The sequence below is a fragment of the Alosa sapidissima genome, chromosome 16, assembly GCF_018492685.1.
Source record: "Alosa sapidissima isolate fAloSap1 chromosome 16, fAloSap1.pri, whole genome shotgun sequence".
Lineage (NCBI taxonomy): Eukaryota > Metazoa > Chordata > Actinopteri > Clupeiformes > Clupeidae > Alosa > Alosa sapidissima.
The window spans coordinates 7,275,757-7,289,315 of record NC_055972.1 but is presented as its reverse complement, the minus strand read 5'-3'; the positions used below and the strand labels follow the sequence as shown (position 1 = coordinate 7,289,315).

At 41.6% G+C, this 13,559-nt stretch overlaps 1 protein-coding gene across 4 annotated transcripts in view; it reads left to right on the top strand.

The window, feature by feature from the left end:
- Positions 1-11,971, top strand: part of akt3a (v-akt murine thymoma viral oncogene homolog 3a) — a 136,214-nt gene extending 124,243 nt beyond the window's left edge. For all 4 annotated transcript variants that reach the window (XM_042066599.1, XM_042066602.1, XM_042066601.1 and 1 more), the window contains 4 exons: positions 682-896; positions 1,926-2,013; positions 2,804-2,906; positions 4,522-11,971. In XM_042066599.1, coding sequence (XP_041922533.1) covers positions 682-896; positions 1,926-2,013; positions 2,804-2,906; positions 4,522-4,607 — 492 coding nt within the window. In that variant the 3' untranslated portion in view covers positions 4,608-11,971. The remainder of the gene's footprint in view (positions 1-681; positions 897-1,925; positions 2,014-2,803; positions 2,907-4,521) is intronic.
- Positions 11,972-13,559: the final 1,588 nt, after the last annotated feature.

Here is a 13,559-nt window from a genome sequence, read left to right as displayed (position 1 = left end):
ACAAACTGTTGTGGATACTGTATGGATTATTTATTTATTTGTTTGTTTATTTCTTTATTTATTTGTAACATGTGGTGTCTACCTCCCTCCCTCCCATCAGGCATGGCAAATGAGTATGTAATGTGTGTTTCTTCAAAAGTGTGTGTGCCTGCTGGTAGATATACATAGATATTACATGCAGTCGACTAGTGGGGTCTGGATTAGCCTGGGTGTTCCCATGCTGCCTTGCGCGCGATTTGATTCACGCTGCTAAGGCAGCCTGGAGACCATGGAGCAAATTTTCGCCTGAGATAGGGAACCAATCACAGAACAGGGGGGAAAGCAAGACGATGATGAGGTATGCACAGACGCATTTGATAGACATCCGTGGCACCCAATAAACGGATCTGGGCATTTTTTTCAAATACGAGAAAATGAACGTTTGGTTCCCAGACCACGTCTCATTGAGAAGTGGTGGCGCTAGCCAGGCTAGGTCTGGATGTGGTCATGTACTAGATGATGTGTGTGTGTATATGTGTGTTTGTAGTGTGTAACGTGTGTGTGTGTCTCCAGGTGCTGGAGGATAATGACTACGGCCGCGCGGTGGGCTGGTGGGGTCTGGGCGTGGTCATGTACGAAATGATGCGTGTGTGTATATGTGTGTTTGTAGTGTGTAACGTGTGTGTGTGTGTGTGTGTCCAGGTGCTGGAGGATAATGACTACGGCCGTGCGGTGGACTGGTGGGGTCTGGGCGTGGTCATGTACGAGATGATGTGTGGCCGGCTACCCTTCTACAACCAGGACCACGAGAAGCTGTTTGAGCTCATCCTAATGGAGGACATCAAGTTTCCGCGCACCCTCTCCTCCGACGCCAAGTCCCTGCTCTCCGGACTGCTCATCAAGGACCCCAACAAGCGGTACGATTGGACACCAACACGCCAACACAGACACGCCAACACAGGCTAGGCTACAGTGAGCACACAGGCTAGGCTACAGTGAGTACACAATAAGCGGTACGATTGGACACCAACACGCCAACACAGGCTAGGCTACAGTGAGCAAACAGGCTAGGCTACAGTGAGCACACAGGCTAGGCTACAGTGAGCACACATAGGCTAGGCTACAGTGAGCACAAACGCTAGGCTACAGTGAGCACACAGGCTAGGCTACAGTGAGCACATAACATATGGGTGTTTTAGTGCTTTGTTTTCAAAACTGCCTCTAAATGAAATCTTCCCAAAGTTTTTCTTTTTTCCCTTCTTTTAATCTACATCTGTTGAAGGATGAAAAACGTCCCATGGTAACTGGTCACTGAAGGGTTTGTAGGTTCACAGTTCCAATACTATAGTTGGAGTGGACATTTTCTACATGTTAACACAGGGCACATCCTTCTGCTAGCAGTATGAATGCAAGTTTAGAAACGCTAGTGGAAGTTAGCGTAATTAGTTAAAATAATTAGGTATGCAATACACACTGGATATATAGACCCTTGTTATTGCTGGGCACAAAGTCACCTTGTACAGCTCACACAAACACAAGACACAATCACACACACACAACCACACAGATGTTCTCTTTAAAGAGCCCATATACACGGTCCCTCAGCACAGCACAACAGCGCACACGCACAAATACACACACTGTCACATATACTCTCCCACAATTCTAGAAATGACTAATATGAAAGTGTGTAATGGAGACCACACACACACACACACAAACAAATCCTCTTGCGATTTCTCTGAATTTGACAGAGTGTTGTTAAGATTGAAGGACCCTCTTCTTTTCCTACAGTATGTGTTCTCAACCAGAACAGGTGTTACAAAAACAAAGATGCACAAACTATCAGGCTTTAAATTGTTTTATGTGTTTCTTTTCCTTCTGTTTTGTGTTTTTTCCTCTTTTGTAATTATTTTTGTTTTTCATTTCTGTTTGTTTTTTTGCAGACTTGGAGGGGGTCCAGACGACGCTAAAGAAATCATGCGACACAGTTTCTTTACAGGAATCGACTGGCAAGACGTTTATGATAAGAAGGTGAGTCTTTCATGTTGCAGCTGTGCAGCCACAACAGTTGCACAAACAGCTCCATCAGTTTTTGTTCAAAAAGAAATCCCTGAATCCCTGAATGAGGTTCTTCATATTGTAAAACAAAAAAAAAACAAAAAAAAAAAAAAAAATAATAAAAAAAAAAAATATATATATATATATATATATATATATATATATATATATATATATATATATATATATATATATATATATATATATATATATATATATATATATACACACACACACACACACACACATTTAAATGTAGGGAACTAAAAAGAATGGCATGAATTTCTCCAAAGAGAGGATAACAGGAAAGGAGGAGTTGAAAACGTTGAGCATATGTCATTTGAATGCTCCTTACACTGCATATGACTTGTAAATGAAGACACTTGACTTTAACACTGCATTCAGTATATGACTTGTAAATAACAGTGTTAAACCTGGCGAGAGATCGCAAACTGTCTGTTGGTGTCATCATGCCTCTTTAGAGAAACTCTGTCATGTACAGCTATTATGTTCAATATCTTTGTCCTTCACACACACACACACACACACAAACCTCTGCTCCTGTCACCTCTGCCTGACATGTAGTGTAAGTTGTATCTGGATGTGTGTGGAGTGTGAACAGTGGCCCTGCAGGGAGACCCCAGGTCTCTGGTACCCCAGGTGAAAACAGGTGGTGTGTTGTCGCCCTATTCCCACTCTCACCCCCCCCCCACCTTCACCCCCCTTCTCCTCTTTCTCTCTTTCTCGGTATCTGCTTCCGTAGCTGATACCTCCCTTCAAGCCTCAGGTGTCATCCGAGACGGATACCAGGTATTTTGACGAGGAGTTCACGGCACAGACAATTACAATAACTCCCCCTGAAAAATGTGAGTCACGATCCTTGCCCCCACCCTGTCCTCTCTCTCTTCTCTTGCCCCCACCCTGTCCCCTCTCTCTCCTCTTGCCCCCACCCTGTCCTCTCTCTCTCCTCTTGCCCCCACCCTCTCCTCTTGCCCCCACCCTGTCCCCTCTCTCTCCTCTTGCCCCCACCCTGTCCTCTCTCTCCTCTTGCCCCCACCCTGTCCTCTTGCCCCCACCCTGTCCCCTCTCTCTCCTCTTGCCCCCACCCTGTCCTCTTGCCCCCACCCTGTCCCCTCTCTCTCCTCTTGCCCCCACCCTGTCCTCTCTCTCCTCTTGCCCCCACCCTGTCCCCTCTCTCTCCTCTTGCCCCCACCCTGTCCTCTTGCCCCCACCCTGTCCCCTCTCTCTCCTCTTGCCCCCACCCTGTCCCCTCTCTCTCCTCTTGCCCCCACCCTGTCCCCTCTCTCTTTCACTCACTCTTTGTTTGTCTGCATCATGGTCTGTTGTTTACCGTATTTTCCGGACTATAAGTCACACTTTTTTTCATAGTTTGGCTGGTCCTGCGACTCAGGTGCAACACATATATATATATTAACTATAATTAACTGATTAATTTCGATTAATTAATTTGAGAAAAAAATAACTGATTAAAAAAATTAGTGCAGATTAATCGATTCCGTATAACCTTTGACCCCGAGCCGTAAAAAGCCGTCAGTAAAAATTAGACTGTAAAATGAAGGAGAGAGAAGAAAACGTGCTGCCTGGATCATTGATTGGAACATTTACTTTTAAAAAAATGGCCTGATGGTGTTGATAAAAAATAAAGTGTTGAAAATAAAGTCCTCTGCAATGTCTGCAGCAAGGAATTTGCATATCACCGGAGTTCATCAACTCTATAGTCGCACATCAATGCAAAGAAATAAGGGTTGACTAATTTTCATTGTGTCCCCTAGGTTATATCTGTGGCCTGAAATGCCTTGTATGTGAAAAAAAAAACTTCTTCCCGAAGCACATTTGAATTTATTTCCTCAGCATATTAGGTCATATCATAGATTATTATGGCAATTATTTGAACAGTGAAAATAATAATAAGAGTTTTTGAACTTTAATGTCACTAATGCTGATTATTCCATGATTCATTTGAATTTAAATATTTAAAATACCTTCACAGCAAAAATTATATATGCGATTAATTTAGATTAATTAATCACAGAGTATGTAATTAATTAGATTAATTTTTTTAATCGATTGACAGCCCTAATTTATATATATGGTTTTTCCTCTTCATGACACATTTTTTGACTGGTGCGACTTATACTCCGGTGCGACTTATAGTCTGGAAAATACGGTACTTGGCTAATTTCAAGGCATTGTATCACTCTGTAACATAACACATTGCTGTGCTTTCTATGCTGTGCGTTTGCATACGGCTGTCATACAAAGGGCTCTGCAATCATATGACGTTGAAAAAGTAGTGATCGTAAAGAAATGACAGTGACAATATCTTTTCATTGTAACTTTATCATCATGTTATGGAAAATGAATGATCTCTTCTGTGTGTGTTGCAGTTGTTATCAACCACTGTGAGATATGGTGAACGCTTCACTGTGTGTTTCTTATCATCTCCTCTGTCTTCCACAGTTGACGAAGATGGCATGGATTGTCTGGACAACGAGCGAAGACCCCATTTCCCACAGTTCTCCTACTCTGCTAGTGGACGGGAGTGAGTTCCGCACGGCAGAGTGCCGCTGCCCATTTCCTCATGTATGGTTACCATGGCTACCACTGGACCATCAGCGCCTAACCAACCTCTTTCCTCTCTCTCTCCCTCTCTCTCTCTGTCCCCAACTCCCTGACCCTCTCATTTGAGTTGTTTCACGCACTGGGTGGACTGTAAGGGCCATGACCCAAAATGGCGGTGTATTGTCAGGCACAAGTTTGGTGTATTTTGGGCACAAGTTTGGGCTACAAGTCTCAAGCGCCTACTCACTGCTTTTTATTGCACTGGTGGACTGGCAAACTAGGGTTTAGTTTTGTCTCAGTTTATTTGTATTTTTTTTTCTCTTTGTTTTTGTTTCTGGGTTAGTAGCTTCATACAGTGAGCTGGTTTAGTTTTTCGATTTTTATTTTATTTTGTTTGTTTGGGTCAGGATTTTACAGTTAGCTTAGCTTAGCTGGCCATGATCACGGCCTTCCACGTTTTAGCGGGAAAGTGACCAGAAGGACCTGCCTTACTCTCCCCGTCTCTCTCTCTCCCTCATGGAAAGGTGAGGCACATCTGCTCTTCAGATTCACAGGAGGTTTTGCCGGGGGGCAGATAATTCTGCCCCATGAGATTACGCGCACACACACACACACACACACACACACACACACACACACACACACACACACACACACATATACCCCTCTCCCTCTGTACCAGCCCAGAGAACCGCTAACTGTGGACCAGATAGGGTTCAGGTCAGGAGCACACTCATACATACTCATATACACACACACACACACACAACCTCACTCACACACTTAGGTCTAGATTGTGTCCAGATTTGGAGCTCACACAAACACACGCATACACTAGGGACTGGATCAGACCCAGGTTGAAACTGTATCTGATCTGACCCAAAATCAGAGGGTGTCCGGGCGGAGCTCCACATCCTCCCCTCTCCTTGTCTTAGCTTAGCTGTAGCTAGTAGCCGTTAGTTTTGTAGTGTTAGACCATTTAGAAACTGCCAGAAACGGTTCGCTCAGGCTACGCAGATGAAAAAGACAACAAACAAACCAACCAACAAACAAACCTCTCTTTTCGTCTGCAATCAAACTCAAGTAACAGGTACAGCAGCTTTACTCTGGGGTCTCCCACGGCTCAACGCAGGGGCCCCACACTCATGCCACTAACTGAACATGCCTCAAAACGTCTCTGCTCGCTCTCTCGTGGACAACGGTGTCAGTAGATTAGGATTCCTACCGACGTTTTTTAGTTTTTTATTATTGTTATTTCTGCCGCCACTGACAACCACAGTCATATGGCTTAACTTTTAGGTAGTTCTGCGCTGTAGTTTCAAACGGAAAGAGAAAAGTCGTCTCTGACAGACCCTAAGTCAGAGACGTTTATTTTGTTACAGTCTACATGCAGAGCTCTGAAGTGGACCAGGTCTGAGAAACCTTGTGACGTTTCCGTGGTTTCCGTGACGTTTCCGTGGTAATCCTGTGAATCCAAGCAATGCTTTACCTTTCCATGGCCCTCAAAGTTCAGTTCCATTCAGGGTTAATTTTCCAACAGTCTTAAACTATCGTCCACCAAGCGACCAGACAAATGAACAAAATCTATGTGCGAGGCCTCCAGAGCTAGTTACTGATCTATAAAGTATCTTATCCCTTGGAAGATGGTGTGTAAATATGCAAGGCTTTATTTTGACGTCAGTGCAAGAAAAAAAAAAAAAAAAAAAAAAACTTTTTTTGCTGTCATTGTATTAGTAGTCAGCTGATGTAACACAGTATTCAGAATGCATTACACACAAACACACACCAACACATACAAAATGTGAATGATAAAGGCAACATTTAGAGCCGTATATAATGATGCCACTTTTCCACAGGAGGAGGGGCTTAATATATATATGGGTGGGCTTAAGGGAATAGCTCCTCCTATGATGTTAAAAAGTGCAATCACAGGAAATGACTTCCCTTTTGGGGCAGTTAGAAGGCTGATAGTAAATAGGGGATTGGTACTGTAAGGGAAGGGGAGGAAAAATATCGATTTGTTTTTTAAGACCGAGGGATTTTTTTTTCTTTAAAAAATCTGATTGTTTAATTTATTTGTTGTTGAAATTTTTGTGTTATTATTATTATCATCATCATATTTTTTTTTCCTACTACTATTGTTAGGAGTATTATCCAGTTTTTTTCTGGATTAAAATGCACCTCAAAAATGGCTTAAGAATGTAGACAGGGCAATGAAAAAGGCCTTTTAATGTTGATTTGCTTTGACTTCAAATTTATTTTCCTATCGTCTCATACCAAAATATAATGATGTCAAGAGCAATGAAAAGCTCTAACTCAAAAGAAAGTTTGTCAGTAGTCTACCTACAGTCTAGTGGTACTGTGTTGTGTGTTACTTTGGTTTTAATTTGTTTGTTTGTTTGTTTGTTTGTGTCGTGTGTGTTCTTTCACATGGCTATGTTGTCTACATGAGGTACAGTCCCAAATAGGAACCGAACTGGTGTGCCAACGGGCCCGTATTGGCACCGGAGACGTTCCGCAGAGTCCGAGTACATGGGACATCTAAGACACAAGATGCAACCCAGCCAGTGCTGTTGAGTCTGGAAATCCCTGTGAGAGAAAAGAAAAAGAAACACACACACGCACACACAAATACGCACGCTGCATAAGTCAAACTGCCATTATGAAAATACCTGTTTAAACAAGCTGCTAACGACCCATACTTCGCTTGTCATTTTGATCCAAGTCTGATGCATAGCAAACTCAAAGGACCCATGAATAAATAGAAGGAGCCTGTAGATTTAAAAGTGAAGAGCAAATACGTAAAAACGTCAAAACACATCATTCCACGTTTCATAAAAGTATCCCTAAATACCTCTGTTATCATTCTTCATTTACACTGTGAATTTCAGCCAGCAGTGGACGCCAGAGGGAGGCAGCCGTGTTTGTTAACGATAAAAGCGTCGTGTCACTTCTCCTACCAAACAAAAACACGTATTCTTTCACCCATTTTCTCAGACATTCTGCCCTTATTGATAAGTCTTCGGGCCAATTGAGACGAGAAGCGTTTTTCAGTCGTCTATGGTTAAAGGGCAACCAGAGCATATTATTATGCTTCACTACTACTTTATGCGTGTATGTGAAACGTACTCAACACATTGTTAAACACTGTTACATCACGTCAGAGATGGAGGCAGTGTAAATTCCCATTTAGACAACACGTTTACAAGGAATGCAGCATGCTGTTGGTGAGTTAACTAGGTTGGGATCCGTCAACAAGCTGCTCAGTTAGTCAGAGGCAACAAGAAGTGACGTCTATTGTACTGTCTATTCTTGCTGAAGTGTTGTATGGAGTAGTTTCTAGGTCATTTGTATTTGTTCGTCTCCCATGGTTTTTGCTCTTCAGGGTATTGGTTGTGTGCACAGTATGTGCCTTACAGGAAAAGTAGGTTCAATTTAGAATATTTTTTTTTCTGGGGTGTGTGTGTGAAAGTGTGATTGTTGTCAATTCAGCGTTGTAAAACTTAAGTTTGGGTCGTGGGCGCTGCATGGTGATGTTAAAGGAATGTCCTGGGCCACTGAGAAAATGCATAAAGTATTGGATGCAGCTGTACATGAAATAAGAACATACCAGAGAGGTGTTTTAGTGTGCAGTCCACTTTCAGTAGTCATATCAAGGGTTTGTGTTCATGTTTAATATTGCTTAAGATTAAGTTTTATTAACTTTGTCCTGATGTTACTAAGGGGCTATCCACTGTACGTAACTATACCATCTACTATCTACCACTATTGACTCAAGGCTAATGGACATGCTATAACATGTTTCACTGTTATGAGGGTGTGTTTGAGTGGGCTTAATTCTGCTATTGGAAGTTGTGGATGGTTTGATGTATATGATTTGACTGGGGTGTGAAGGTTGGCAACGCAGGTGTCAGTCGTTGAGAAACAAGGGTCTGCAAATCTGCCTGTGAAGTGTCGTTTCTCTCGAGAAGGTGGTTCCAGATGCATGATTTGACGGGCGAAATGGAGGTGGAAGCAGATGGGCTCATCCCGAGATTGGAGGTCGATCAATAACTAGTACGTTGACAAGAATATGGTGTGTGGGATGTAGGTGGCAGAAGCGCAAGTCGTGCAAGTCGTTCTGCAAGGGCTGCATCTTAAGAGCTAAATATAAAATCAGACACACACACACAGATAGTCAACATACCAATACACCACACACACACACACACACACACACACACACACACACACACACAGAGATTGTGTTTCTGTCGCTGCATACATCTGAAGCATTGAGATCACATGGGAGAATAGTTCCAGTTCCGTTTCACTCCTAGTCACAGTTTTGGATTAAGGCGAGTTTGAGCACACAGTGTGTGTGTTGTTTCTGGGATCCCAGGTTATTGATAGGAGCGTTGTCCAGAGACGCAGGTGGAGACCCGATGTCCTCCCGCCTGCGTTGGCACTGTGTTGGCACAGAACTGTTGTGGAAACACAGGGTATGTTGCGAGATGTGGCAACAATTTTTTATTTATTTTTTTGTGCAATTCTAATCCATAACTGTTGTAGCCTGTGGTACACATCAACAACCCTGTCCTTTTCTCTCCCCCTCTCGCCAACACGAGCAGAATGTATATCGACTGAGTGTCAGAAAAATGGTTGAAAAGGAACTGGGTTTTTGACGCAGCCCTCACAGGCAGTATGTAGAGACTGGTGCGTTTCGCTCGAAGTGGAGTTTGGCGTAGGACGGCAGGATCTGTCACGACGACGTGCCGACCGTACCCCCTACCGTTTCGGCGAAGCTCTGATCTAAAAACTGCGGATATTCAATCCATTACACTTTGTCATTGACTGTCTTCCAGAAGCTTTGTTTGGGTCACTTCTGTCATGTGTTGTAGTGGGATCAATGGCTTAATGAAACTACTTGGAGCAATGGTTTAATAGGAGCATACTGCTGAACACAATGCATATTATATCTGTGTGTTTGTTTTGTTTATTTCTGTTTTATATATGCTGGTTTGTTTGAGGAGTAACTTGAACGTTTCTTATTTTCTGGTATTTGTGTAAGATCTAGACACTGTCTTTTGTTTGATTGTTTGTTTGTTTGTTTGTTTCTTTTTTTTTTAGCTGTGAATTTCAACATGGAGATAAACAAATGTTTTTGGGCACTTAACATTTTATTTAACGTTTTTATGCATTGATTGATTTTCACCATTTTTGAAGGAGCACTTAATAAACGTTTCTGCACTCTGTCTACTTGTCTTCGCCACAGGTCAGACAGAATGGCAGACACAGCTTGTACGCTCGCACTATGTAGGATAGGATAGGCTAGACTATGACACATTACTTTTCTTTCTGCTCGCCTCAAAATGGTATGTGACTTTCTCTTCGAATCTGTGTATACCTATACGTGTATGGACCCTTTCAAGAGAGTTCCATTATCAGCATCATAGTTGGCCCCACAAGACTTCCTTTTTAACATTCCATATGTTATCTTAATGCAGAGGAAGTAGATTGGGGCCCAAATAGAACGTTCAAGCATTGTTTTTGTTTTTATTGTTGAAAGGGTCTATACATTGACATCAGCTGGTCTTTACCATATTGACCAGCGGAAGGAGTTCTGGGCAGGCATTGTGGTGGCATTATCTTGCATGCAGAGGACATCACTCCTGCGGCCGTGTGTGTATGTGTGTATCGAGGCTAAAGGATATGATATTAGGCTCAAAGCATCACGCTTGTAAAATGATCATACACTTTTTTGACTCCGTAGCTTAGCAAACTTCTGCTATGAATTTCTGCAGCGGGACTTCCTCGCGTCCATTTAACTTTTTTGTATACCTCCGCAAGTTATGAAAGCTGTCCCTCCAGTGAGGTGGGGGGGGGGGGGGGTTACTGGAAAGCACAGAGTCCCTTCATGGAGATCATGCGTCTTTCTTTTTGTAAATTATAAATAAAAGAAGGAGATCCTTTCACATTGGGGATGTATGGGGCGGGTGGATTTGATATGTTCAATTTTATGCAAAAGTTGAGGCTCCCTTGGCTAACTGACGTCATGGCATTTTGTTATTTATTTACGCTTATTTATTTAGGGATAAAAGTAGAAAATACAGCCCCTGCAGTTAAGAAAACCAAACCCTTTTACAAATGTTATTACAATGTTTCTGATTTCATGGATAAATAATAATAATAAAAAAATAGACATGATTAATAGCATAATTGTGTCCCATGCTCAGAGCTTCTCAGATGTTTGCATTCAGCTGTAATGTATCTGGGGCAGCTGGTGGGAGAGCACGTGCTGGAGAGCCAGATTTGGTCCCTCCATGTTGAGAACTGTGTTTTCCTGTGCGCCAAGTCTGGACACAGTCAAGAAAAGAAAAGTCAAAACAGGAAAAAATGTGTGTGTGTGAAATTTGCTATTTAAACAGCTTAACCACGCAAAGAAAGTGGAGTTGTCGACATCAAAATGTGTGCGAAAAAAAATATACGGCTGAAAAAAAAAGTATAGTAGAAAGCTTTATCCATCAAACAGCCTGCTCACAGAATGAGTCCGTGGGACCCAGACTCTTGTTTGCCCTTGAGAATGACCATCAAGGTCAGTTGAAGGTCAGAAGAAGAAAAAACGAGGCCATTCCTTGCCACCTCACCCCCAAGCTCTCCCCATACACAGGGAACCCTTCCATAATATGGTCATGTGATGATGTGGGTTGTATCCTTATTAACTGCAGGGTCTCGAGCTGATTTGACACCTCAGACATACCTTTGCTGCTATACTGTTTGTACTGTCTACAACAGATTTTTTTCTTGTTACCTTGCTCCTGATAGTGTATAATGAATGAGCATGAATTGTAAAGTATTTATTTAAAAACATAAAGGAGACATTCCTTTAAAAAGGAAGTTTTAAAAAAAAGGAAAAAAAAAAAAAAAAACCTTGTAATTAATTTTACGTCCATCTAGCTTTAGAGTTTGTGTCATTTCTTGAGCTTGCTAGCTCTGTCATTAGATCCATGTTAAGATCTAGTCATGTGGTTAAGGAATGTAAGAAGAAGGGGGTACAAAGAATAAAAAGAAGAAAGAAAGAAAGAAAGAAAGTACTTCAAACTGAGATGCCTGTATTGGTCTGCACTGAATAAAAAACATGGAGATTTATTTCCTTAACCATAGGACTCACACGGCTGTATTTCCTTAACCATAGGACTCACACGGCTGTGACTGAAACTGATAGACAGAAAAAAAGAGGACCTGAAGGACAACTGTTTTTGTACACTGTACATCCTTGGTATTTTTACACGTAAATGTATACGATAGGGATGCACATCAACTCCCTTCCAAACAGATGGCTTAAATAAAAGCACTATGTCAATCTGCAGCCTGCTCTTATTTTGCCATATTTTATTCCCTGTTTTACGCTCTGCTAGTTTATTTTACAAACTCTTATTACATTACAGATAATGACATCTCTCATGTGGATAAGACCGTATATATTGATCTTAATATCAATGCACACACATTATCCTTATTATCATTATACTATGCCATTATACATTTTAGTGGCTAATTATATTGTCATATTTAAATTTATATTATTATCTTTTTAATTGTTTAATTTTTTTTTTAATTTCAATGCAAATGTGAAAATTTTCACCGATCTTATTTATTTTGGATGTGTGGGTGTACAGAACTGAGGAAGAGGGAACGATGCCTCAGTGTTGACGTGGAGCCATGCCTGAGCTAGTGAACGTACACCTTCTACTTACACATTTTACAGACATCTCTTAATGGAAACCACACTGGGCAAAAATACATGCACAACATGGAGCAAACATTTTACTGAGTCGTAGTTCATTTAAGAATGCATCAATTTGTGTGTTAGCCAGTAAACTACAGACGTGACATGACTGGCAAGAACTACAAATTTGCAGACAGAACTAGAGATAAAAATAAGATTTTTCTTAGCATGGAGACATTACATATTTTATGTCAGTTGTATTTCATGAAGATGTTCAGTTCATCAAGAAAGGGACCAGAACTTGGCATGGTACATTTTATTTTTGTTCATTGTATTTAGAAATTAACTTGCTGCAAGTAAAACTTCAAGTACACTTTTCCACATTGGGAATTCAATCAGTGAGCTTTTAAAAACAAAAATGTACACTACATTTAAAAAAAAAAAAAAAGAACATTTAATCTTTTAAAAAAATTACAAAAATGTTTTATGAAAGGTTTTTAAAAGTTGCTAATTTTAGTCTATACAAACTCATATATAATTGGTCCTGTTTCTATACAGATTCATATATAACTGCTCCTGCTGTGCTGTAATGAAACAAATACATAATGAGGGTATATAGGGGCCCTGAGAGGCTGGAAGTGCAGCGCCTTACAGCCCCACCCTGTCCCCACTGTTTAACACGGCCTCGTTGTGGTGGAGGACCAGCTCCACCCTCTCAGAGAGAGAGAGAACAGGAGAGGCCAGAACCCCAGCAGGCTGCCCCAGCAACGAGCCCCCAGAGCTGGGCACAGAACTGAGGAACCTCCCCTCGCCTGCCTCTAACCTCTTACTGTACATTGAACACGACCTGCAACATATTGGATAGCCTCACACAACTCCACACACACACACACACACACACACACAGTGTATATACCGATGATCTGGCCTGATGCACCTTGCAGCCTCTGCGGGGTTATAAGAGTTTAGTGAAACTTGGCAAGAGCAGGAGCTCAGTATGCTTGAACAGACACTTCAGTTTTATTCAGATGAAACCAGGAGGCACTGAGCCAATAGTGTGTTCTAGTCCTATTTCAGTGGCACTGAACGTCACTGCACTGATTCAGTGTTAGCGTTACAAAACAAAACAACTGTTTGGTTATTCTAAAACACCACTTCCTCGAAATAACAAAACTGTTTGGTTATTCTGAAACACCACTTCCTCGAAATAACAACATAAAACTGTGTG